The sequence below is a fragment of the Myotis brandtii genome, unplaced genomic scaffold (assembly GCF_000412655.1).
Source record: "Myotis brandtii unplaced genomic scaffold, ASM41265v1 scaffold853, whole genome shotgun sequence".
NCBI lineage: Eukaryota > Metazoa > Chordata > Mammalia > Chiroptera > Vespertilionidae > Myotis > Myotis brandtii.
Genome location: NW_005371463.1, coordinates 137,868 through 164,088, shown reverse-complemented (window position 1 = coordinate 164,088; position 26,221 = coordinate 137,868). Strand labels below are relative to the sequence as shown.

At 51.1% G+C, this 26,221-nt stretch overlaps 1 protein-coding gene across 1 annotated transcript; it reads right to left on the bottom strand.

Moving 5' to 3' along the window:
• Positions 1-26,221, bottom strand: MYOZ2 (myozenin 2). Its single transcript, XM_014532164.1, has 6 exons — positions 26,091-26,221; positions 25,506-25,591; positions 22,856-23,016; positions 12,014-12,149; positions 8,448-8,631; positions 1-429 (listed from the first exon to the last, which is right to left on the bottom strand). The coding sequence occupies exons 2-6, from the start codon at positions 25,579-25,581 to the stop codon at positions 195-197; spliced, it is 792 nt and encodes a 263-aa protein (XP_014387650.1). The 5' UTR covers positions 25,582-25,591; positions 26,091-26,221; the 3' UTR covers positions 1-194.

The window sequence follows — 26,221 nt, the reverse complement described above, 5'->3', positions numbered from 1 at the left end:
TTTAAAACAAGATTACGGGTTGTTTATTAGTATTTGCTCCGGGGTGGGAATTAAATGCCGTAAGAGGAACATTGCTAAGTGACTATTGAGCTGCTGCTGCTGCTGCTGCTGAAGAGTGCGAGTGGCTTTGCCAGCAAGTGGAATAACAGAAGCGACATGTGTGTGCGGTCCCAGCGGCCTTCGCGGCGGTCCGCTCACAGGTCTTCCGACTCTGGGACGGCGGGCTCCTCGGGGGCCTCGGTGGTGATCACTATGGGGATGTTCTCCGAGATCCACCCCTTAGGAGTCCTGTTGAAGGACCGTCTGCCAGATAGCGGGTTGGCAAAGGCCATGAACCTGGAATCTGTTAGAAGTAGTAGCTCAAAATCTGGGACCTTGAATTTCACCATTTTTGATGCTTTTTCAAAACCTCCGAATGGGGTGGCAACTCTGTGGGGAATGAAAAGAAAAAGAATAAATTGATTTCCAAATGTATCTACTGGAACATAGAAAACCAACTTAATTCATCATTTTACTGGCGTGTTATGCTGTGTTCTTAGCATGGCTTTCAGTTTTTGACCTCTGAGACAAGCATTTCCATTCAGAGACCACGGATTTGTGCGAAGACCTGTTGTATGTACTCTCAGTTTGGGACTAAACTAATCTCTCCCTGCACCTGGAGATTGTCACTATCATTTCTTGCCTTTGCTTTGTCGTTGCTCACGTTTCCCTGCTTACGATGTCCCCTCCACGTCCCCCACCCCACCATCTCCACTCCACCTGCGTGCATCCTGTGGCCTGTGAGTCCTAACTTCCCAGCAACTAGCCCAGCCCATGCTCCTGCTGCCCTGATGGTCCATGTCAGTCACCCAGGGCTCACGAGAGGGCCTGGGTCGGCGTTACTCTTAGCATTGAACCAGGAACTGGATCCTCATGTAGGTGCCCCTGAGCATGGAACCTCAGAAGGACAACTAGCGATGACAGCAGGACAGGGCACCGTGCACCGGCTGCTGTTGGAAGTGCTGCTCACCGTGGGCCCCTGTTGAAGTGCAGGTGCTAATTGAGACACCAGGGCGTGTCCTGAGCGTCGGCATCTAACCAGTTCCTGTGTGGTGCCCAGTGCCACGGCTTGACGGATTATCTCATAGACCCTCACAACAACATTAGGAGCTGGTCCTGTTAACATGCCTATGTCTGGGGTGACATGGAGGCACGCTCTATCACATGACTTGCTCAGAGCCCCCCACCTGTGAAGTTGTAGACCCGGGACTTCAACCCAGGCCCCCGGAGGCCTGCTTGTCCAGTCACTAGCCCGCGCCACACCCTCAGGAGATGCTGTAAGGAGTGTTGGGCCTCCTGGGGTCAGTTTCTAAATGCAGCGCGTGTAGGAACATCCACCCACGGGGGCCGTGTCTGACTGATGTCCAGCCATGAGGCTGTCACATTCCTGATGCCGCGATCTGGTCACGTCCCACATCTGGTCATTTGATTTAACGAATTGAAGAGTCTTTACCACTCACATTTCATTCTTTGTATAAGCAAAGCCTGTTATTCTTGGATGTCTAAGATGCTCAAGGCAGTATCTTATCATTTTAGAGATGTACCGTTGTATAGAAATAGTTTGTTCCTTTGCTGACTCATTCATTTATTCATACAACAAAGAAGTGATTGCTTAAGATATCTACCCTGCTGTGTGCGAGGAACTCACAGAGGAACAGGCGGTATTATTATTAACTTCAGTGAGTCCACAGGGAAGTTTAGAGTGAGACATGAGGAAAAGAACATCACATCCTGGAATATGATAGTTAGTCTAAGGCAGTGGTCGGCAAACTCATTAGTCAACAGAGCCAAATATCAACAGTACAACAATTGAAATTTCTTTTGAGAGCCAAATTTTTTAAACTTAAACTATATAGATAGGTACATTGTTATTAACTTAATTAGGGTACTCCCAAGGCTTAGGAAGAGCCACACTCAAGGGGCCAAAGAGCCGCATGTGGCTCGCGAGCCGTAGTTTGCTGACCACGGGCCTAAGGGAAGAATATCCTGAATACGGAGTTGCTGAGGGTAAAATGAAACACTTGTAAAGTTCAGAGCCTAGCATCAGGACCAGTTTTGAAATTTGTAGGGCCCAGTACAAAATAAAAACTGGGGGGCCCTTCTTAATAATTGTTAAGACTATCACCCTGGCTGGCATTGCTCAGTGGTTAGAGCATCGGCCTGCAGACCAAAGGATCTCGGGTTCGAGTCCCAGTCAAGGGTATGTACCTAGATTGCAGGTTTGTTCCCAGCCCCCGTCGGGGTGTGTGTGGGAGGCAACAGATAGATCTCTCACATCAATGTTCTCTTTCTCTCTCCCCCTCCCTCCCTTCCACTCTCTCTAAAAAATCAACTGAAAAATATCCTCGGGTGAGGATCAACAACAACAACATCAAGGCTATCGAAACAGAGAGAGCAAAGCATCGTGGCAAGCATGGCCCTTCCAGTCGGGGTCACACAACTGCATGGGCTGCTCATGTAACTGGGGATTGTAACCCCCCCACCATTCTTTCGACGTTGTTTCTGCAAATGCTGACTCCGACTAATATGTATCTTGTAGATAAACAGCATCTATACTAATAAAAGGGTAATATGCTAATTAGACCGGACATCTTCTGGACATCCTTTCGGACAAAGCCACCGTGGCAGGGGTCGAGACAGAGGTGGTTAGGGGCAATCAGACGGGCAGGGCAGAGCAGTTAGGAGGTGATCAGGCCAGCAGGGGAGGGCAGTTAGGGGTGATCAGGCCGGCAGGAGAGCAGTCAGGGGGCGATCAGGCCTGCAGGGGAGAGCAGTTAGCATCAGGCCACCAGCAGGCAGAGGCAGTTAGGGGTGATCAGGCAGGCAGGCAGGTGAGCAGTTAGGGGCCAGTGGTCCTGGATTGCCAGAGGGATGTCCACAGGGATTGGGCCTAAACCGGCAGTCGGACATTTCCCGAGGGGTCCCAGATTAGAGAGGGTGCAGGCTGGGCTGAGGGACACCCCCACCCCCATGCACAAATTTCGTGTACCGGGCCTCTAGTGTGTGTATAAGAGTCCTAGGAACTAACTTCAGAAGATGCAGACTCTGACCTTTAGTCATCGTAACTCTAGGAGAATTGCTGACCTTCAACTGTAAAACCAGGATATAAGGTAAAACCAGGATGACAAACACCAGGCCATCACTTGACCAGTTTCAAGATCTTTATCAGAGTGGACTGTGCTGATCTGCATGCAGAGAACTTTTCAACCCTTTCCCTTGATTTCTTTGTCCTGCGTTCCCTCTCCCTCCTTATAAAAGCCTCTGCCTGCACTGTGGTGTAGAGATGGGCTCTGGACAAGAGATCCCCATCCTCTCAGGTAACCGGCACTTAAATAAACCTGTCTCCTTTTTCTCTGGCCTCTGGGTTTGGTTTTTGTGATGACAGGCAGCCAAACTTACACACATCCATCCTGGGAGTTTAAGAATATATGGTTTCCACTGGATACAAGATGCTGGACTTCACTTCTAGATTTAGGCTGAATCTGGTCAATTAATCTTATGTTTATGAATTCCAGATATAAATTTTACTCATTTATTTTATTTCCTGCATTAAATAGAAGAAGAAATGTTCCCCAGCCACTGAAATCCAATATTTGGGTTTGGTACTAAGTGTATTACTTTTTCCCTTTTTGTCCAGTTCTGTGTTATTTTTCCCTCCCAGTTTGTGGGTCATTTTCTTCTCTTGTAAATGAAAACATTCCTTTCCGCTCCATCCCTGGTCTTCCACCTCCTACCTCTGGCCCAGTGAGAGTTGCTGTTTGAAAGGCAGCCTTTTCTTTTCTTTGGCACCATTGAGGCTGTATCCTGTTTGCTTGAATTTTTATTGCTCTAGGCACACAAAGTAGAAAAGTCCCTTCACAGAGATGGTAAACATTCAAAGTGAGACTGCTTGTAGGAAATTTAAGGTCTCTGGAAATAGTTTCAAGTTTTAGTCAAAGATAGTGAAGCAAAATTTTCCACTAAAAGATTTGGACTAGTCTACCAGAGATAACCCTGCGTCCCTATAATTCCCACAACATTTCTTCAAACATAGATTCGACATAATGTGATTTTACACTTGGTCATCTATGGAGAAAGAAGCTTGTTCCACTCAGATTCACAGTTAATAGCTGCTTTCTTATTTAGTTTGATCAGTAATGGGATTACATTTGTACTAATTAATAGTGCTGGACTTATACCCCTAATAATTACTGATTATTCTATAAAGTAAAGAATCTTGTAAAATGATTGTATAGAAATATAAGTTATTCAACTAAATACCTAATGTATATGATATATTTAAAGGTACTTAGTCATATAATCATAGACATTTTAAAAAATATTTTTATTGACTTCAGAGAGGAAGGGAGAAGGAGAGATAGAAGAAGCATCAATGATGAGAGAGAATCATTGATGGGCTGCCTCCTGCACGCCCCACACTGGGGATCAAGCCCACAACCCAGACATGTGCCCTGACCAGGAATCAAACCATGACCTCCTGGTTCATAGGTCGATGCTCAACCACTGAGCCACGCCGGCCAGGCAATCATAGACATTTTTTAAAAATATATTTTTACTGATTTCAGAGAGGGAGAGAGAGACAGAAATATCAATGATGAGAGCGAATCATTGATCACCTGCCTCCTGCACACCCCCTACTGGGGATCGAGCCTCCAACCCAGGCATGTGCCCTTGACCGGAATCAAACCCGGAACGCTCCAGTCTGCAGGGCAACACTCTATCCACTGAGCCAAACCAGCTAGGGCAATCATGGACATTTTTTACAGATGAGGAAATTAATACAAGGAGGATTAAACGGCATTGTCGCACGGCTTTTTGAAGCAGAGCTGGAAACCTTCTAGTTCAATTTTCCTCACATCTTGCATGGGTTTAATATAGTGTTATTTAAATATCTATATATATAAAAGGCTAATATGCAAAGTGTCCCCGCAGGAGTTCGACCAGGAGACCAGGAGTTCCATTGCTCACTATGACTTGCACTGACCACCAGAGGGTGGCTCGAAATGAAGGAAGTCCCCGGCCGGCAGCCGGGGAAGGGAGGCCCTGGCCTCCTTTTCTCTCTCTCATTTGTTTTAGCAAAAATGAAAAAAAAAAGTATTAGAATAAAGTCAATATAATAATGTTGAATTGTTTAAGAAAAAGAAGGAAAAATGTACTTCTTATTATGTCTTCTTTTTAAAATGTATAATCGGCCCTAGATTTGCCTCATCAATGGATAGAGCGTCAGCCTACAGACTGAAGGGTCCTGGGTTTAATTCTGGTCAAGAGCATCCACCTCAGTTGCAGGCTCAATCCCAGGCCAGGGTGTGTGTGGGAAGCAACCAATAGATGTGCCTCTCTCACATCAATGTTTCTCTCTCTCTCTCTCTCTCTCTCTCTCTCTCTCTCTCTTTCTCTCCCCTCTCCCTGCCCCCCATCCCTTCCATTCTTTCTAAAAAAATCAATGGAAAAATATCCTTAGGTGACAATTAAGAACAACAAAAATAAGTAAATAAATAAAATAAAAGCAGTGTTTCCTAATCTGCTTTGTATAGTGTGTGTGTGTGTGTGTGTGTGTTTTAAAGTATAATAGTTGTATGAGGAACTAAATTTCTGGTCAGATTATTTTCTCGTAACCTTGAGTTCAGTAAAATAAATCCCATTAAATAACCTACCGCAGGAAAGATATTAACCCAACTTGTACCTAGAAATTATTTTAACCTTTTTTAAATGATTGGAATGTGTTCTGGACTAATTAAAGGAATGGCTTTAATCACATTCAATTTCTAAAGACCCAGATAACTATTGAGATTATTTTGCCTATGTGATATTTTTAAAATAAAAATTTATTGAAGTATAAGATATATTTTAAAAAGTATGTAAATCATAAGGTAAAACTTGATGAATATTATTTATTTTGTAGTTATTTGTTGCTGGTATATAAAAATGTCATTAATTTTTATGTTCACCTTGTACTCTGTGATCTTACTAAATTTACTCATTCTAATTACTAACCTGGAGCTCCTTTTGAATTTCCTGGGGACATAATCGTGTCATTTGTGAATAAGGACAGTTTTATTTTTCCTTTTATATAGTTATACCTTTTGTTTATTAAAACAACTTCTTTGTCTGAAACATGCCTGTATGTTTTTATTTTAACTTTTACCTTTCAAGAGTATTGTTACTGGATATAGACTTACAGGCAGGCCATTATCTACACTAATAAAAGAGAAACATGCAAATTAACCATCACCCCGCCACTCTGCTACACCCACCAGCCAATCAGAGCGACTATGCAAATTAACCCACCAAAGATGCGGTTAATTTGCATATGCAGGCGCGGAGCGAAGACTGAAGATGACTGAAAATGGCGGCGGCCATGGAGCTGGAGCAAGCAGGAGGCTTGGGCTGCTCCCAGCAATGGAGGAAGCGAAGCTTCCCGCCTGCCCTGTACTCTGCTCAAGGACAGGCTGGGGGCCTGGGTCTCCAGGGGCAACCCAGGCTTCCAGTCCACCCTGGGCTCCGCTGGAGGAGCTGGAAAAAAAAAAAGGAGGGGCTGGGAGCAGCTGGAGCAGAGAAGCCAAGCCTCGCTGCTGCGGCCGGACCAAAGGCCTGGGTCCCGGGTGCCAGAGGAAAACCGGTGCTGGCAGCCAGGGGAAGGAAGGCCTATTGCGCAAATCTTTGTGCAACGGGCCACTAGTTTATTTCATAATTTTAAAGGCGTTATTCCATGAGCTTTAAGATGTTCCCATAGTCTTTGGTTTTCCGCTGATTGGCAGCCCTGTGCCTTTGCGTGGTTGCCACCACATGGTTGACTGGGTCACATAGTACTTCTTGAATCTGAGGCCTGATGTGTTTTGTCAATTTTGAAAATTCCTGGGCCATGAATTCTTCAGCGATGGCTTCTGCCTTATTCTCTCTTATTCCCTCCCGAGCCTCTAATCACACCCGTATGCTGGCACCCTCACTGCCAAGTGTGTCTCCTGCTCTTCCCCTGCAGTGGGAACCCGTCGTCTCCTCTGCTCCACTTTGCACACTGTCCACATCAGTCTCTGAGTCCCTCCCGCTCTGTTCAGTCTGCCATGAAATCTGTTTCTTTACTTGTTAAAAACATTTCCATCCCTGAATATAACACGAGTACAGAAACCTCATAGGCAGGCACAGAAGCTGATTCTAAAGCGAGCCGCCTTGTCACTGGTGCCCATGCTGAGTCCCTACAGGAGCATCGCGTGTCCTGCCAATCAGCCCTCGCCTGCCCAGGGCTCGGCGGTGTTTTGACTTTCAGGACAATAGCAACTTACAAAATGTTTTTAAAAACCTTCTTTCTATGGTGCCTTTGCTGGTGTGGCTCAGTGGATAAAGCGTTGACCTGTGGTCTGAAGGGTCCCAGGTTCGGCTCAAATCAAGGGCATGTGCCCAGGTTGCAGGTTGGATCCCCAAGATGGGGGCGTGCAGGAGGCAGCTGATCAATGATTCTCTCTCCTCATTGATGTTGCTATCTCTCCCATCTCCCTCCCTCTCTGAAATCAATACAAATATATTAAAAAAACAAACAACAAACACCTTCTTTCTATGGTAATAACCCAAGTGTGCGTGTCTAAGTATAGTGGTTTAGTTTTGCCTGTCTTTCAGAATTCTCTCTTTCAAACCGTTTTTATGCCACAGATGTCCCTCTCATCCTTCCCCGCAATTTATTACTGAAGACACTGGGTTGTGTGTCCCACAGACCGACCTGTACTGATTTCTCTCTCTCTCTCTCTCTCTCTCTCTCTCTCTCTCAGTGAATGTTGGCATTTCTCTGGCCTCTGTATTTCCTGCAGATTTTATATGGGTCCAGGACTTAGCACTTTGACTTCTCAATTTCAGTGGCTGTATTTTTGTTTTTTTGTAGAGTTTCCATTTGACCCTTTTTGGAAACCATTCCCAATGGGCTGGAATTCTTCATTTTTGTCATCTCTTCTCTTGAACATGTTCCTCACAATTACTTTAAAGTGAGTGTCAGATCTTTTCTGTCTGTGTTGTTTATTGTCTTTCTCTTCAATTGTAGTCATTTGGTCTTGTCTCATGGTCAGGCCTGGTCACTTTGGGTTGACTGGTGAGCATCGTGTATGAACATTGTAGAGATCATTTGAGCCTCTCGGTGGTGCCATCTTGGTCCGTGGCAGGCAGTTTGATTTAAGGAGGCAACCATTATCCAATCCAGGACTGTGTGGATGGGCACAAGCATTTATTTTCATGAGCACTGGCAGAGCCCGCATTCACCTTCGTTCCAACGGCTAGCCTTCAGAGTCCCAACAGAAGCCTGGAGTCCCTGGACCCTCCTCCCAGCACCCCCAGGCCTCGGGGTTTCTATCAGAAGATTTCCCAGACCCTGCAGGGCACAGAGTCCGGCCGCCCATACCCCAGGGCGCCCCGCACCCCGCGATTACCTGTTGAAGCTGCGGTAATCGGGCAGCTCTGCCCTGCCTTCGGGCGTGAGCAGCCTGGGGTACAGCGCCTCAAGGAGCTCTGGATGGTCACTGACCGCCTGCTCCCACGGCGACTGGTAGGACCTGGGGACGGCTGTGGTGTTGAATCTTTCCGGGGGGACCTCCTTCAGGGGCCCGGAGTAGCCTTCGGGAAAACACAGCGAGGAGTGAGTGCAGAGCCTGGGCGGGACACCCCTTGCCATCGCCCCTGCGCACCGCATGCAGTCACCCCTGAAAGAGGGCCCTGTCCCCACTTCTACGCCCCCTAAAGGGATTTTCTGAGGATCTTCGGGAAAACACAGCGAGGAGTGAGTGCAGAGCCTGAGCGGGACGCCCCCCTGCCATTGCCCCTGCGCGGCATGCAGTCACCCCTGAAGAAGGGCCCTGTCCCCACCTCTCGGAATGAGCAGCCTCATGTGGTGGACAGGCTACGCCCCCTAAAGGGATTTTCTGAGGATCCCCCACCTCAGGGTGTACTTGTCCATGTAGCTACGCCTTTGATTTTTCAACCCGGGCCCCTGCCTTTTTGCACTGGGATCTCGCTATCACCGTTCGGGATTGATTTGAAAATACGCATTGAGTGTGGGCTGTGGTCTGGGCTCAGGAAGCAGCGGGGGAGACAGTGTCCCTGTCCTGGCTGATGTGTTGGGAGAAATGTAGGGGCTTGTCTCCTCACGTGCTGACTGAGCTGCTCAGGCTTCAGCGCGGGGAGGGCTGTGTCTGCACCCCCTGGGGAGGCCTGGTCTTCCCAGGCCCATTCGACGTTGTCCCTGACTCTCTGCAGCTGGTCTCGCCTCGCCCACTCCTCTCGCAGGAGCAGACCACGTCTGTGAGTGCCACTTAACCCTCACTGCAGCTCTGCATAGACTAAACTGCTGGCACATGCACTTGAGTGGCCCGCTCCAAGTCCTCATGGCAGAGCCCCGCACTCCGTCCACAACCACTACCTGCCGTGTCCTTTGTGCAGGTCTCTCCTCCCCAGCCAGGGCCTGCACCCAGGCCTCCCCAGACCTCCACAGGCCTCCCCGGGCCCTGCCTGCACCCAGACCTCCCCGGGCCCTGCACCCAGACCTCCCCGGGCCCTGCACCCAGGCCTCCCCAGGCTCTGCACCCAGGCCCCCCGCTGCAGCCTCCTGCTTTTGGTCCCAACGCTCTTTCCCGTCTCTAACCAGAAAAATCAACCAAAAACATGAGTTCGCATGTCACCTCTGACACGCGTGTCATAGGTTCGCCATCACTGGACTAAACCGCTGGCACATGCACTGAGTGGCCCGCTCCAAGTCCTCATGGCAGAGCCCCGCACTCTCCATCCACAACCACTACCTGCCGTGTCCTTCCTGCAGGTCTCTCCTCCCCAGCCAGGGCCTGCACCCAGGCCTCCCCAGACCTCCACAGGCCTCCCCGGGCCCTGCACCCAGGCCTCCCACTGCAGCCTCCTGCTTTTGGTCCCAACGCTCTTTCCTGTTGCTAACTGCCCTGTCTCCTCTGTCAAACTGCCTGCCCTCCCTTTACGCTGATCGGTCACCTTTGGTGCAGTAATTGCATCCTCTCTGACTGTTCCCAGCTGCTGAGAGGAGCCCCTCTCTGTGGGCGTCTTTTCTCGGCTCGCCACCCTCTCCTGCTGTCCCTCGGAGCTCTTCATTCGTACCCATCATCCTGCCCAGGGCGTTTCCTCTCCACCCTGGCTCTCACGGGGTGACTCCAAGGTTTGAGTTGATCTCTGGGCCCTTCTGTTCCAGCACCTCCTGTACTCCCCAGTCCGGGGACCTCGGGGCCTTTCTCACACCCGCTCCTTCTTTTCCGCGTGGAACGTTTTCAGAAGAACCACTCTCAGCACACGGCATCCCTCTACCCTCGATGCCCAAGACAGAGCAGTATCCCCAGCCGCCGCGTTCCCACAGGCCGCTGAGTGATGCCAGCTGCGCCCCTGAAGGAGTTCTAATATAGCGGCTCCCAGACCGTTTCCCTCGGCACCGACTTCAAATGCCGGAGGGACCCCAATGTCGAGGGCTTTCCCCCCCAGAGACCTGGCTGCAGTCACCCCAGGGGTGGCTTACACATCTCACGCACGGGATCTGCAGAGGGAACCTGGGGAAACTGCTCTAGAAAATGCCCTCCGTCCGCATTTCCCTCACGCCTGCCCTGGCCAGGCCCTGCCCCTCTGCTGCCTGGCCTTTCCCAGCAGCCTTCACGTTCACCCTTGGCTCCCCACCGCCTCCCGGGAACCCTCCACACTGCTGCCCCAGGACCTACGACCGGAAAACTTGACCGTGTCACTCACTCCCCAGGATGAAAATCTCAGCGACCCAGCATGGCACGCCTGTCCCCACCCCCCATGCAGCCTCGCCTCCTGGCATGGTCCTCATGTCTGTGCTCCAACCCGGGCTCTGCCCGAAGCGGGTCCCCCACGCCCCCTCCCCTGCCCTGTGCTCCTGGGCCCGCCCTCGCCCTCCTCACCCGCCAGGCCCTGCAGAAGCCTGGGCGTGAGATGACCGCTCTGTGGCCACTGGGACAGACTCGCCTCTGCTGTCTGTCCTTGGTGTGGGATTCAGCGCTCCATTGTCACACCCCCCCCCATCTTATTTCCTGTTCCTCCTACAGTTGACCAGAGGTCAGGCGTGCGGAGACCGGACATTTAAAAATTTCATACTTTCTTAAGTTTCTTAAAATCCCACTACTCAACACAGTGGGTGATTTCTGTGTGTTTCCCCCAGTTTGTTTTCACCCAGAGACGTAATGGCCCCGTGACTGTAGATCTGGAACCAGACCCGGATGTCATTCTTCATCAGTCACTATTGACACATAGCCGTTCGCAACCTCCGTGTCTTAATTTGTAAAGTGCAGACTGTAGTAAAGTGTCAGGGAGTTATTGTGACATTAAGGAAGACAAATATATGTCATTGCACTCCATGGACTGTACAGATTTATACAAAAAGACTTAATGTTTAACGTAACAGGTGGTTGCCAGCCAATACAGTGAGCCATCTGCAAGACACGAGGCCGCTGGCGGTCCCTGCAGGCCCCCCCCAGGTCTCCGTCTTTACATTGACCTCAGACTGACGCACACACCGATGTGGGGTGAGTCTACAAGAGTAGACCTACAGTTCTTTTCCATGTGGAAAATACAATAATTAATAAATAAAAACACAAGGATAAGAACGTAACAGGTGGTTGCCAGCCAATACAGTGAGCCATCTGCAAGACACGAGGCCGCTGGTGGTCCCTGCAGGCCCCCCCAGGTCTCCGTTTTACATTGACCTCAGACTGACCCACACACCGACGTGGGGTGAGTCTACAAGAGTAGGCCTACAGTTCTTTTTCATGTGGAAAATACAATAATAAATAAGAACACAAGGATAATCTCTGTGTTGCTTGTACTCACTCATGTAAACCTGCCTTTGCCCGTTTTGACCATAATGAGACCAGCGGTCCCACTCTGATACCATTTACTAAGGATCCACGTGACCTGAGCCACACATTTCAATGCACAGCGACTTTATGGTTCTATCTGTAAGGCGCCGAGTTACCTGGTGCAATGTTTTCTGGATTCGGGGGGCTCCTCGGGTCCGGGGTGTTGGGAGGAGTGAAGGGGGCTTGCTGTGACCCCCCTTCTGAGGGGCTTCCGTCCAGTTTCCCATTCTGCATGGCCAGGTTGTGCTGTATTGGTCAAAAGCAAACTCGGCTGAAAACTCAGAAATATCAGACAGGCCCACAGGAAATGTCACTTGTGCTGGCCTCCTCCACACATTTGGGGTTCAGCTACCATGGTGCTTCATTGTTTCACGGGGCGTCGCTAGTTTGCATGGTCTTGGTTGAGCTTTGCCTGAAGTCAACCCAAGGTCTGTCTTAGGATGACAGTCCACTTCATCACCGTTCTCTGAGCCTCCCTGTGCCAGGTGCTGTGTGAAGGGCTTTGTATCAGTCATTTCATTCACAGTCACCACATCCCTATGAGGTGACTGTGATTCCTTCTTAAGTCTTTACTAATCAGACACAGAGCATCCTGGTCAAACACTGGGCTTCGTCATTGTCACATTGCTACTCTATTTATAGTTGGGATTTAATTAGATTCTCTAATATGTCTTGTCTTGAAATTTAATCTGATATCTGAACAATAGTCCTGTGTAACAAAAAGAAATTGTCCTTTAAGTTGAATAAATATGTAGACGGAAGAATTTGGGATTTCTAGAAAATAAAATGCTTCAAAGATGTTTGTCTTTTAAGTTTTAGGTGAATTTGTTTATTATTATAACTCAGGATTTATTCTATGGCAATAATAAAGCACTTTAAAAAATAGCCAATTTGCATTTTAACAGAGAAAGTAGAATTGTAATTGGTTATGTCCTCAGAAGTATGGCTCAACCTTATCTCTATAATAAAGCATGTTTACTTACATATGGGAAATATGTGTGTTTTTAAAAAGGCCAATCTATATAAGGAGTGTATAAAGTCAAATTATCTTTTAAATTTAGAAAGAAAAATTCAGTAACGAGCATATCAAATAAAGACCAATTTTGACTTTGTTTTGGTGTGACATAAGCAGAAAATATTTTAATGCTTATTTATCTCTATATTTACTTATAAGGTGACGTGGCAAAGTACAGTTTTACATTTTAATACTTATTTACCTTTATAGAAATATGAGGATAAAAGACTATTTTGTCCTAAAAATCCAAATATTTACCAAAATGAAAGGCCATAAATTAAGGGCCTCACCTGAGGTGTTCTATAATGTGTGCCAAATACATAGTAAAAATTATTTTTTGAGCAAAATGAACACATATTCAGAATCCCAGTGTATTTAGCTTGGTGTTATTTCAGAATTACTTTTTATGGTGCACATTCCCCTTCCCCAACATGATTTAAGATGCTAGGGATTCACCAAGCCCCTCGTCACTAAAGGCAGAGGTAGTTTAGCTGCGAAATGGGGTCGTTTTGCTGAATATCCTCTGCAGTGGTTTATCGAGGAGAGTTTTAATCGCCACAAACCACGCTTCTGCTGTGCTCCCCCTGGAAGGCTCCTCTCCTTCACCATCTCCCATCCTGCCTTCCTGTGTGTGAAGCGGAGCCAGAGCACCCAGACTGGCTCGTGTACAAGCCGCGGGTCTTCAGCTCTGGTTGAGGATGCGCGTCCTGTGGTTGCTCTGCCTGTGGGAGAAGGTGTGTGTGGCTCACCTTGGCCAGTTCCTGAGCAGCGGAGGAAGCCCCACACTGCACCTACAGTTCTTATTTCTAAAATGATACTTCCTGTTTGAGCAAATGGCATTGAGCACCAGGGAGTATGTTTGTTTACTCGCTTTATTTGTTTTTAATTTTTAAATATATTTTTTTGTTGTTGATAGTATTACAGAGGTCTCCCATTTCCTCCCCCGTTTTCCCGCTTCCTCCCAACCCCTACCACCCCCGACGTCTTCCCCACCCTATGGCCCGTGTCCATGGCTATGCATATCTATATACATAAAAAGCCAGCGACCAGAAGGGCCATAACGACCATAACGACCGATCGCTATGATGCCCACTGTGGCCAGCGAACCAGCATGATTAGGGGGTGGGGCTGGCCGGCCAACTCCTGCAGCCCCTCCCCCTGCCCGGCTCCACCCCAGATTGGCCCCCCCCCCTGATCAGAGGCAGGGCCAGCCCGCCAATTACCCATGGCCCCTACCCCAGGCCACTGGCCCTGATTGGCAACCCCCCCACCCCAATCAGGGGTGGGGCCTGCCAGCCAATTAGCCTGTGGCCCCTTCCCCCAGCTGGCCTGGCCCTGATGGGCCTATTGGGGAGGGCCGGCCAGCCGGCCAACCTCCCACCATCTCCTCCTCCCGACAGCCCCGTTTTCCCGCTTCCTCCCAACCCCTACCACCCCCGACGTCTTCCCCACCCTATGGCCCGTGTCCATGGCTATGCATATCTATATACATAAAAAGCCAGCGACCAGAAGGGCCATAACGACCATAACGACCGATCGCTATGATGCCCACTGTGGCCAGCGAACCAGCATGATTAGGGGGTGGGGCTGGCCGGCCAACCTCGTGGCCCCTCCCCCCTGCCGGCCTGCCCCTGATCGGACTCTCCCACCCCAATTAAGGGGCCTGTTGGCTAAACGCCCCTTCCCTTTCCCCCAGCCAGCTGCACCCCCGATTAGCTCGCCTCACCACGTTTTCCGATGGTCTTAGGTGACCCCTGTGAAAGGGTCGTTCGACCCCCAAAGGGGTCTCGACCCACAGGCTGAGAACCGCTGATATACAAGTTCTTTGGTTTATCTCTTCTGGTCCCTCCAACCCCACTTCGAGGTATGTCAGTCTGTCCCATGCCTCCCTGCTTTGGGTCTCGTTTTATTGTTTACTAGCTTCTAATTTAGGAAAACTTTTGTCCAAGGAGTTTTGTCCTCGATGGCTCTGTGGTTAAGAGGCACAGCCCTCCCTACCCGAAGCGGAGTCAGTGCTCGGGGACCCGCGTGTCTGCAGCTCCCGGGCTCCTCCTCCCCCACTTAGCACACATTTATACACCCAGATGTCCGACTTCTCCATCCATCATTGATCCAGCTACATGCCTGTCCATCCACCCACCCGTGCACACATCTTTGTGCCCACTTGCCCATCCATGGCTGCTTCCAACTCTCCCAGCAAGTGCTCTCCCGCACCAGTCCTGTGCCGGTCCTGTGCTAGGGTCACGGGGCATGCAGAGATTAAAATGAATTAAGTTTACAATGTTCAAGAAAATCTTGGTCTAAGTCTGTATTCACTCCAGGTCACCTTCCAGGTGACTATTTGTTGAGCTCCTCCTATCAGTCAGGTGTTTCAGGCACTGGGCACAGATAGACACTGTTACTCTACCCCCTCCCACTTTACAGACGAAGAAACTGAGGCTCAGAGGTTATAGTGCAGTGGTTCTCAACCTTCTTAATGCTGCGACCCTTTAATACAGTTCCTCATGTTGTGGTGACCCCCAACCATAAAATTATTTTTGTTGCTACTTCATAACTGTAATTTTGCTACTGTTATGAATCGTAATGTAAATATCTGATATGCAGGATGTATTTTCATTGTTACAAATTGAACATAATTAAAGCATAGTGATTAATCACAAAAACAATATGTAATTATATATGTGTTTTCCGATGGTCTTAGGCGACCCCTGTGAAAGGGTCGTTCGACCCCCAAAGGGGTCTCGACCCACAGGCTGAGAGCCTCTGGTCTACAAGTTCTTTGGTTTATCTCTTCTGGTCCCCCCAACCCCACATCAAGGTATGTCAGTCTGTCCCATGCCTCCCTGCTTCGGGTCTTACTTTATTGTTTACTAGCTTCTAATTTAGGAAAACGTTTGTCCAAGGAGTTTTGTCCTCGCTGGCTCTGTGGTTAAGAGGCACAGCCCTCCCTACCCGAAGCGGAGTCAGTGCTCGGGGACCCGCTGTCTGCAGCTCCCGGGCTCCTCCTCTGCCGAGCGCTGTGTGCCCGGGAGTGTCCCCAGCCGCAAGGCCCCAACCCCAAGGCCCCAGCCCCAAGGCCCTAACCACAAGGCCCCAGCCACAAGGCCCCAGCCACAAGGTCCCAGCCGCAAGGCCCCAACCCCAAGGCCCCAGCCCCAAGGCCCTAACCACAAGGCCCCAGCCACAAGGCCCCAGCCACAAGGTCCCAGCCGCAAGGCCCCAACCCCAAGGCCCCAGCCCCAAGGCCCTAACCACAAGGCCCCAGCCACAAGGCCCCAGCCACAAGGTCCCAGCCGCAAGGCCCCAACCCCAAGGCCCCAGCCCCAAGGCCCTAACCACAAGGCCCCAGCCACAAGGCCCCAGCCACAAGGTCCCAGCCGCAAGGCCCCAACCCCAAGGCCCCAGCCCCAAGGCCCTAACCACAAGGCCCCAGCCACAAGGCCCCAGCCACAAGGTCCCAGCCGCAAGGCCCCAACCCCAAGGCCCCAGCCCCAAGGCCCTAACCACAAGGCCCCAGCCACAAGGCCCCAGCCACAAGGTCCCAGCCGCAAGGCCCCAACCCCAAGGCCCCAGCCCCAAGGCCCTAACCACAAGGCCCCAGCCACAAGGCCCCAGCCACAAGGTCCCAGCCGCAAGGCCCCAACCCCAAGGCCCCAGCCCCAAGGCCCTAACCACAAGGCCCCAGCCACAAGGCCCCAGCCACAAGGTCCCAGCCGCAAGGCCCCAACCCCAAGGCCCCAGCCCCAAGGCCCTAACCACAAGGCCCCAGCCACAAGGCCCCAGCCACAAGGTCCCAGCCGCAAGGCCCCAACCCCAAGGCCCCAGCCCCAAGGCCCTAACCACAAGGCCCCAGCCACAAGGCCCCAGCCACAAGGTCCCAGCCGCAAGGCCCCAACCCCAAGGCCCCAGCCCCAAGGCCCTAACCACAAGGCCCCAGCCACAAGGCCCCAGCCACAAGGTCCCAGCCGCAAGGCCCCAACCCCAAGGCCCCAGCCCCAAGGCCCTAACCACAAGGCCCCAGCCACAAGGCCCCAGCCACAAGGTCCCAGCCGCAAGGCCCCAACCCCAAGGCCCCAGCCCCAAGGCCCTAACCACAAGGCCCCAGCCACAAGGCCCCAGCCACAAGGTCCCAGCCGCAAGGCCCCAACCCCAAGGCCCCAGCCCCAAGGCCCTAACCACAAGGCCCCAGCCACAAGGCCCCAGCCACAAGGTCCCAGCCGCAAGGCCCCAACCCCAAGGCCCCAGCCCCAAGGCCCTAACCACAAGGCCCCAGCCACAAGGCCCCAGCCACAAGGTCCCAGCCGCAAGGCCCCAACCCCAAGGCCCCAGCCCCAAGGCCCTAACCACAAGGCCCCAGCCACAAGGCCTCACCCCCAAGGCCCCAACCACAAGGCCCCAGCCCCAAGGCCCCAGTCCCAAGTCACTGGCCCCAGCCCTAAGGCCCTAGCCCCAAGGCCCCAGTCCCAAGGCCCCAGTCCCAAGGCCTTCAGAGCTAAAAGGCTTCACTGGAGAATTCTCTGCTTGAAAGTGGAAGGAGAGGGAACACTTCCCAATTCGTTGTTAAGCTAACACAACCCTGACACCCAAACCCAACAAGGAGGACACACAGAAAGCCACAGACCAATGTCCCTCACGCCAACAGAAGCAAAGGTCCTTCGCAAAGTGTTAGCAAGTAGAACTCAGCAACATGTGGACATGATTCCACACGAGCCAGTGGGGTTATTCCACGGATGCGAGACTGGTTCCATAGTCAGATACCAATCCCTACCTTCCACCATTGACTGTACAGCCCGCAATAGGAAAACCACATGACCGTGCCTTTGGGCTCTAGGACTGGACAGAGTGTTGTTAGAGTTGACAGCAAAAGCACAGTCCAGCAGAGAGAAAAACTGAGAAATGGGACTTTATCAAAATTATAAACTTTTATTCTGAGAAGGATTCTGTTAAAGGATGAAAAGAAAGCAAGCTACAATGTAGGAAACAATATTTGCAAAACACATGCTGTCTGTGTGTTGGGCAGTATGTAGAATGAAGTGAAGAATCTCAGAACTCACAGTAAAAAGGCAAACCAGCCAATTAGAGCAGCGGTTCTCAACCTGTGGGTCGCGACCCCTTTGGCGGTCGAATGACCCTTTCACAGGGGTCGCCTAAGACCATCCTGCATGTCAGATATTTACATGACGATTCATAACAGTAGCAACATTACAGTTATGAAGTAGCAACAAAAATAATTTTATGGTTGGGTCACAACATGAGGAACTGTATTTAAAGGGCCAGAAGGTTGAGAATCACTGAATTAGAGCAATGAGAGCGCGGGCAAGAGAAAGGAAGACATCTCCCCGGAAGAGACAGGCAGGTGCCATAGCACATGAACAGCTCGTCAAAGGCCTTGTTCACGTTACAGTTAAAACGCAGGGAGACGTCACCGCACAGGCCTCCGAGGGCTGGAGTGGGGACTAGAGCCGAACCTTGTGCTGGGAGGGCGCAGGGCGAGCCGGGAAACTCGTCCCTTGCGCTCCGCTGCCGGGACGGATAATGGTGCAGCCACTTTGAAAAGTAACGGAGTGGGTTCTGTTCAAAAGCCAACAGATAACTACCAGCGTTCGGGGCATTCACTCCAGTGCAGTGACATTCCTGTTTACACAAAAACCTGTATACAAATGGTCACACCAGCTTTATTCTTAATCAAAACAAAACAAAACAAAAACAGGAAGAACCTAGATGTACTTCAATAGGTAAATGGTTAAAAACACTAGCCCATCCATACCGTGACAGGCAGCAATAAAAAAGGGACAAGCTATTGGGACATGCGACACCTGGGTATATGGCCAGAGAGTTGCATGGAGTGAAAAAGGCAGCCCCAGAGGCCTATGCTGTATGATCCCACTCACATAGCTTTCTTGGAAGGGAAGGGAGGGGAGGGGAGGGGAGGGGAGGGGAGAATACACACACACACACACACACACACACACACAGTGAGCAGAGCGGAGTAGTGGTGAGCAGGAGTCTTAACCACCTCAGGGTCAGGTCTGCCTGTGGTGTAGGACGCTCCTTTACGAGACGTTATTATTGGGGGAGTTTTGGGGGAAGATCCACGGAGCAGCTCTGAGTTATTTCTCGCGTTTGTATGTGAAACTACATTTACCTCAAAATAAAAATTTAATGAGGAGCCATCCAGCCTCGAAAAGACACGGAAGACTTATGTGTGTGGCTGCGTGAAAGGGGCCAGTAGGCGAAGGCGCACACTCCCCGGAGCCACGGTCCAGCTCTCAGGAACGCGCGAGCCAGCAGAGAAACTCCGTGAGCACAGCCGTTGTCACAATTAAGTTACATAAAGTTAATCACTAGAAAAACTAAATTAAAAACAAAGCTATAAAGACTCAGAAGGACCTCTTTCTACATCTGCTACTACTTTTTGCTGTTAGTGTGCCCTTGAGGGTACTTATACCTCCTGTATCCGTTTGGTGGAAACTATACCATGTCCTGTTACTGCACATCTCCTCCCAGCTCAGCCTGCAGTGACCCTGATGGCACTGAAATGGGCCGTGGAGGGAGTATTTACACCACAGAAACCAAGGCATCCACCCCCCCACCCCCCCAAAAAAAAGAACCAGTGGTTAAATAGTTCCTAGCATACTCCTAAACACAGGCAATGTGCTTTGCATAAACAACAAAAGACATAAAGTAAGTTCTCCAAGGTTTTCTTCCCCTCCCTTCCCTTCCAATACTTAAATCTCTGATGTGTCCAGCAGGGCCCAGACCGCCTGCGAGCGGAGAGTCGAATGTATGGACTCTCGCTGCCTAAACGCTCAGCCTGAACAAGGCTGCCAGCTGGGCACAGGGCGTCCACTTCAGCTGTTCCCTGCCCTTTGCCACAAACCCCTGCAGGGTCTTAGCCGCCTGTGTGAGCTGGATGCCTGATAAATGATACAACGCAGTCAGGGTACACATCCTTGACCCGATGGATTAGAAGGTTGTCTCTGTGGCATTAGGTCATCCAATGAAAATAATATCGCTGGGCGTACTTTCCTACTGATGTCATTGGCACCGATGCAGAATTCCCTGTTTATTCTTTAATCGTTTGATGGGACTTCATCTATTATAGTTTACTGTTCTTTCAGGCAAATCAGGGATTATCTTTGAATAACTATGTATTTGTGAAAGGATAGATATCAACATATAATTTTAGGGTCTTGACCATAATCAAATCAATTTCCACCAAAAAATCCACAATTTTTGATCTACTAGAAATATTAAATAATTGTTACCAATGCTCTTTCTCAGTAATGTCCTCAAATGTACAATCTTCTTGTAGTTAAGATTTAAAATCTTACATAAACATTTCATACTGTGGAGCCACACTGCTCTGAATGCTGGGAACCAAAAGGAAAATCATGTTTTATTGGAAGAATAGGAGTCATCAGTGAAAATGTGATCAGTTCCTTTTTCAAACCTTACTTCAATGTGTCATCTTCCGAGTAGACACCAGGCTTAAATTCCTCCAAAAGGAAACATTCTTTTTTTTTCATATTAGTTTTATAGATTAATATTTTGAAATTAAGTTAACAGTGATTTATGTGTGCCCAAGAAGTGCTGTGTTTTAAATTTGAAATTGTGATCCTGCCAAAGTGACAAATTTAAGATCAGTAGGTGAATTCCATTCACACCTTGTAAAGGTACCCACTTACAAATAATGGGAGTAAGAGAAAAAGGTACTTTACAGACATTTCCCATGATGCCTGGCAGCTGCGCTTCCGGTGGAGGGGGCACACCTCTGAGGGGAGCCACCTGAATGCCCAGCTGCAGGTGGGCCCGGGGCTCACTGAGGAGCCTGACAGAGGCCACAAGACTTCCTCTGCTCCCGACAGGACTGCCTGCGGGTGGCCCATGTGGATTGAATATGACCCCATGAAATGTACATTGTTGCCCAGAACAGTGTGTTATATAAAAGACTAGAGGCCCGGTGCATGAAATTCGTGCACGGGGAGGGGGTGGTCCTTGAGCCCAGCCTGCACTTTCTTCAATTCTGGACCCCTCAGGGGATGTCCGACTGCTGGTTTAGGCCCAATCCTGCATCAGGCCTAAACCGGCAGTCGGACATCCCTCTTGCAATTCAGGACTGCTGGCTCCTAACTGCTCACCTGCCTGCCTGCCTGCCTGCCTGATCGCCCCTAAACACTCTGCCTGCCTGATCACCCCTAATGGCTCCCCTGCCAGCCTGACCACCCCTAACCGCTCTCCCCTGCTGGCCTGATCACCCCTAACCCCTCTGCCTGCGTGCCTGATTGCCCCTAACCACCTCTGCCCAGCTCGCCACCATGGCTTTGTCCAGAAGGACGTCCAGAAGGACGGCTGGAAGATGTCTGGTCTATCTGGTCTAATTAGCATATTACCCTTTTATTAGTATAGATAATAGTACAGACTGATTTTGCATAATGCCTACAATTGATTAAAAGTCTATTAATAATTTTCTCTATACTACAAAGTTGATATTGAAATACACGTGGAACTTTTTTGATTTTCCTATTTTATATCTCTTTTCCTTGATTTGAGTTCTAAGCTATAAAGTTCTCAAAAATGTTAAGAAAAATATTATCTCCTAATAGCTGTGTAAAGCTATAAACATTGAAGAAATGATATTACCAAGGTATTAAATGACACAGATTGAATTCCACAAGCAGAATCATTTAGTGCTGCTGTTCATAGCATGGGCAACAAAGACACTGGGTGAAGGAATCGTGTGGCTTCAATTAAACACTTGCCAGAAACTACACTGATTTTCAAAATAAAACATCTCTTTTGGGGGGTTATGAGAAATTTTAAACCAAAGAAAACTAACAGACTTGTACACTCAGGCATGAGGTTAAGTTATTTGTCTGCCCTGGACTTTCTGATCTGTGGTCTTGAAGGCCTTCCTGCTGTGCTTGTGTTAATAATGATGACTCGATCAACTGCAGTGTAAGATCTGCTTAGACAGGGAAAGGGTCTTCACACAATCTTCCATCTGAAATTCCAGATGCTATGCTCCGTGCGTTTCAAAGCGCCCTGCAGTCCGTGTCAATATTGGCATCGCCTTGGTTATTGGTGGAGAAACTCCAAACACGATGTTTGCTTCGGCACACGGCTCCGTAAACAGTGACAGGAACCGGGCATTCGACGTATCAGCACGCCCAGCCTCCTAATTTTTGGGGGAGGACTCTGATGGGTGGTCGGGATCCCAGGGCTCCTGGGACCCTATTGACCGCAGCACCCCATGTGGACTAGGCCTCCCGCATGCACGAACCAAGCCCTTTTCCTGAAATCTCAGCAGTCTGCCCAGTCCTCTTCCGTGTGCTGGGATAGCGGCTCACAGGTTGTGAGGGGAGAAAAACAAAACCGAAAACATACCAAGAGGAAAAACAACAACAAACAAGCCGTCGCAGAGCCCGGGTGAGGGAACCGGAGGCGGCAGAACAGCCTCAGAGGCGGTTCCCCCTGCTTCTGAAGCTGTCGGCAATGTCTGCGCCTATGATCAGGGACATGGGCCCCCACCTCTCGGGGCTGTTTTACTTCCAGTCCCTGCTACTTCCGGACAGCAGCCAGGGGTGCTCTGCGCCTCTCCCTCCATCCTGTCCCCCCTTCTCTCTCTGTCAGCGACCTCTGGTCCTCCCCCCGCTCTGTCCTCGGTCTTCAAGTCCCAGCAGAGGTGCTGACAGGGGAAGGTGGTGATCGCTGCAGAACAGGCCACAGCTGACTCGTGCGCACACGCTGGCCAGGCCCTTGGGCGGTTCTGTGTGTCTCAGAGCCACACTTGGACGGTAGCAACGAGGCTCTGATACTGTGTATGTCAACATAACGCGGGGCGGCTGCTCCGTGGGCTCGCTGCTGCGGATGCTGACGGCGACCCCGAGGACACAGTGTACCTGGGCAGGGACACCCCTTGTTAGTTATCTGCTGGGTGTGCGGTGTCTTCACGTCCGCGTCCGGATGCGGTTTGGCACCAGGCACAGCGGGCGCACAAGGACACAGTTGGGGGTGTGGCTAGTAGCGGCCTCTTACTCGGGTCTGTCCGGTTTCTGGTGGTTCGGTCCATGCGAAGAGCACTCCTCTTTGAGGTTATTTCTCCTTCAGGAGGGTGAAGGCTCAGATGTAAACCTCTGGTTTTTTTATTTTCACCTTTTCCCACTGCTGATCTCAGAGGCGCCCCTGCTAGGTCTCCCCAACAACGAGAACTGGACCGAACCGCCTCCTCCTGCTTAGAAGGGGCTCGTGTAGCGGCCCCGTGATCACCTTCCATTCTCCCGCAGGCTCCGTGATTGGTGCAAAGGGATATAAAAAAATATGTGAAGATAATTCTACAAAAAGAGCTGAGGCACAGGGAAGGGGGCTTCGAAGACGCCCTCCTCTTCGTGTTTATAAGGACGGGCCGGTCCCGTGTGACTGGGTTGGCCTTGTCATTGGCAGGGAAACAGTCGCATGCTTTGTCTAGCGTCACCCCGCTCTGGGCTGCTGTGCAGTGTTTGGAAGTCTGCAGGGTCGTGCCCAGAACAGATTCTCTGCCATCCGGGCCTCAATGCCGCTTCTTTAAACAATGACACCCCCTGATCTCCAGGTCCCAGAGACCACGCCTGCGGGAGCCAGAGCGGGTGGCTGACGCTGCTCCTACGCACAGAGCTGCTCTGCGTGCGGGACTCAGGGAGACGAGACGGTGAGGGTCCCTGCTAGCTGGCACCCGGGAGCCCCGGACAAGAGCAGAGCCTGTGACTCCACTACGGCGTGGGACTCCCCCGTGACCCGGAGGGGGGCTTCGGGGACCCACGTGGCCTGCGGCTGAGACGGTACTGTTGAGGGTTTCTCCCCTTGAGATAGAATTGTACTTTTTAAATATTTTATAAACACCAAAGTTATGCTATAAAAATAACATATTCTTATCCTTGCAGGTCTATGTCTGGACTGACAGAGTAGGGCCCACATATGATTTAGACGGGGTTCCTGAAATGGGTCCACTGATATACGACTATGATGCAACGAGAAAATGTTCACGCAGCTCAGGTCTAGTTTTAAGGTAAACAATTTCATCTCAAACTCGAGTGACCATTGGATTTTTGCCGCATTGATCAGGTAAAAACCATGTTGCGTAAACTCCCCGAGGCAGGAAACAGGCGAAGGAAGCCTGCACGCGTGTCTGGGGACTTTGGGGTGGTTTCAGTTCTGGAATCCGAGTCCAAATCCTCCTCACTTTCTCCCGAGCTGCTTGGACATCGTGGGACATGGGCACGGAGCTGGGGCCGTGGGCCCACTGCGTCTCCCAGGAAACAGGAAAGGATCAACCACAGGACCCGCTCCTGCCCGCACCGTCGGAGCATCGGACACCATCTCCCCAGCTCCCTCCTCTCCCTCAGGGAAGGTGAGTGACCACGCTGCTCCCGGCCCCACCGCCCTCAGACCTCAGGCCCGGGTCTCAGGGTCATTCAGGGGGAAGGTCAGGCTCTCGTCCAGGAACCACGGAGCCTCCGGCAGAAACCACAGGTCTGTCGGGAATGGCTCAGATCAGCCCTGAAGGGACCCGGCTCTCTCTCCTTAACATCACGCCCCTTCGCCAGGAACAAAGCCAGTTTCTTTATGATAATCAGCCTCCAGAGTCACCGGCTGGGACTTGATGGGAAGGAGAGAGTGGACATCAACTGGCCTCTCATTCCTCTTGAAAATGGTTTTGAATCATAGGCTCTGAGATGACTAGAGCTTTGCCTGTTCCCAGGAACCGTGAATAAAACATTTCCAACACAAAACATCTCGCTGAGTTAATGATTCAAGGTGATGACTGGGCTCAGGGTTACAGAGATTCACAATGACTGTGAGTTCCCACGTCACATCTTCTGTTGTTGTTTAAAGAAGGGAAGATAGAGCCTATTTTGAATGATCTGTGGGCCCCACGGGAGAGTAAATCAAGGTTTTCGGGGGGGGGGGGGGATGAACAATGAGACAACTGGGAGGCCGGCCCAGAAGGAAGAGAGAGTCGGAGGCTAGTGCTGCTCAGGGGCCAGCCCCGCAGAACGCACATCAGCTGTCAGCTGGCTCATTCCTGCCCAGCAGCTGTTCCTCTGGAAATAGCTTCCAGATGAGACGAGGACTACAAAAGGCTTAGTGACCAAGGCGGCTCCACCCCGCGCCGCTGCCCCGGGCACGCCGAGAGCGCACAGTCGGCCACAGGCTAGGGAACACGCCAGGGGGTCCCCCTTAGTGCTGAGCTACGTCCATGCCACACAGGATTCAGGGTACCATGTCCCTCACTATGTCCACACCACACGGGGCTCAGGGCACCATGTCCCTCACTATGTCCACACCACACGGGGCTCAGGGTACCATGTCCCTCATTATGTCCACGCCACACGGGGCTCAGGGCACCGTGTCCCTCACTATGTCCATGCCACACAGGGCATAGGGCACCGTGTCCCTTCCTATGTCCACGCCACAGGGGCTCAGGGCACCATGTCCTTCACTATGTCCATGCCACATGGGGCTCAGGGCACCGTGTCCCTCACTATGTCCACACCACACAGGGCATAGGGTACCGTGTCCCTTCCTATGTCCACGCCACACGGGGCTCAGGGTACCGTGTCTGTGGATTTCCTTCATGATGGCGGCGGCCTGCTGCTTCCTCTGCCTCACCATGGAGCTGTGCGACAGCATCGCCTGCTCCCTGTGGAAACAAACATGTTGCAGCAGCGGAGGGCTCCCTGGGGGTGTCATGTCATCGTCCCTTTAGAGAGGGTCTCTGTCCCTCAAGGAGGAACTGCCGCTGCTCTCGCTGAAGGCTTTGCCTGCGCCTCCCCTGCAGGCACCACAGCCTGTCGCCCTGGACGGCCGCGTCACAGTGGACAGAGGGGACACGGGGCTCGGTCTTGTCTCTGCACAAGGACCCCCAGGCGGTGGGGATAGGGACAGAGCTGCCCTCCCCTCCTGCTCTCCCGGCTCATGTTCCTCTGTCCCTGTGTCCCTGCTGCCCCCTCCCCAGCATCCCAACCCCTCTTGGCCGCAGACCGCAGAGTGAGGACAGGATGCAGCTCAGGCCACACGCTTCAGGGGACGGTTTAAAATTGGCATCGACAGCTGTCCTTTAGGGTGAAGAAGGCTCATTTGTGAGTCACAATCCTGAGCCCATGACAAATGAGGGAGAACACAGGAGGCGGTGCACTCACCTTGCCCTCGGCCGCGCTTCCCAGCAGGATGGCCGGGTGGAGGGGAGGCCCAGACGGCGGGGTAGGGGTGCTCCTGGGCCGAGGGTCTACCCCTGAGCCCACGATGGCATGGTCCTTGCTCGGCTCCGGGG

What these genes read in the sequence shown, in the direction of transcription:
- MYOZ2 (XM_014532164.1), bottom strand. Translation starts at nt 25,581, where the DNA reads ATGCTGTCGCACAGCTCCATGGTGAGGCAGAGGAAGCAGCAGGCCGCC. An exon ending in GACGCGGACGTGAAGACACC is followed by an intron (nt 12,150 to 22,855) that starts GCACACCCAGCA and finishes TGCTTTTGACCA; the next exon opens with ATACAGCACAACCTGGCCAT. An exon ending in TCCAGAAAACATTGCACCAG is followed by an intron (nt 8,632 to 12,013) that starts GTAACTCGGCGC and finishes GTTTTCCCGAAG; the next exon opens with GCTACTCCGGGCCCCTGAAG.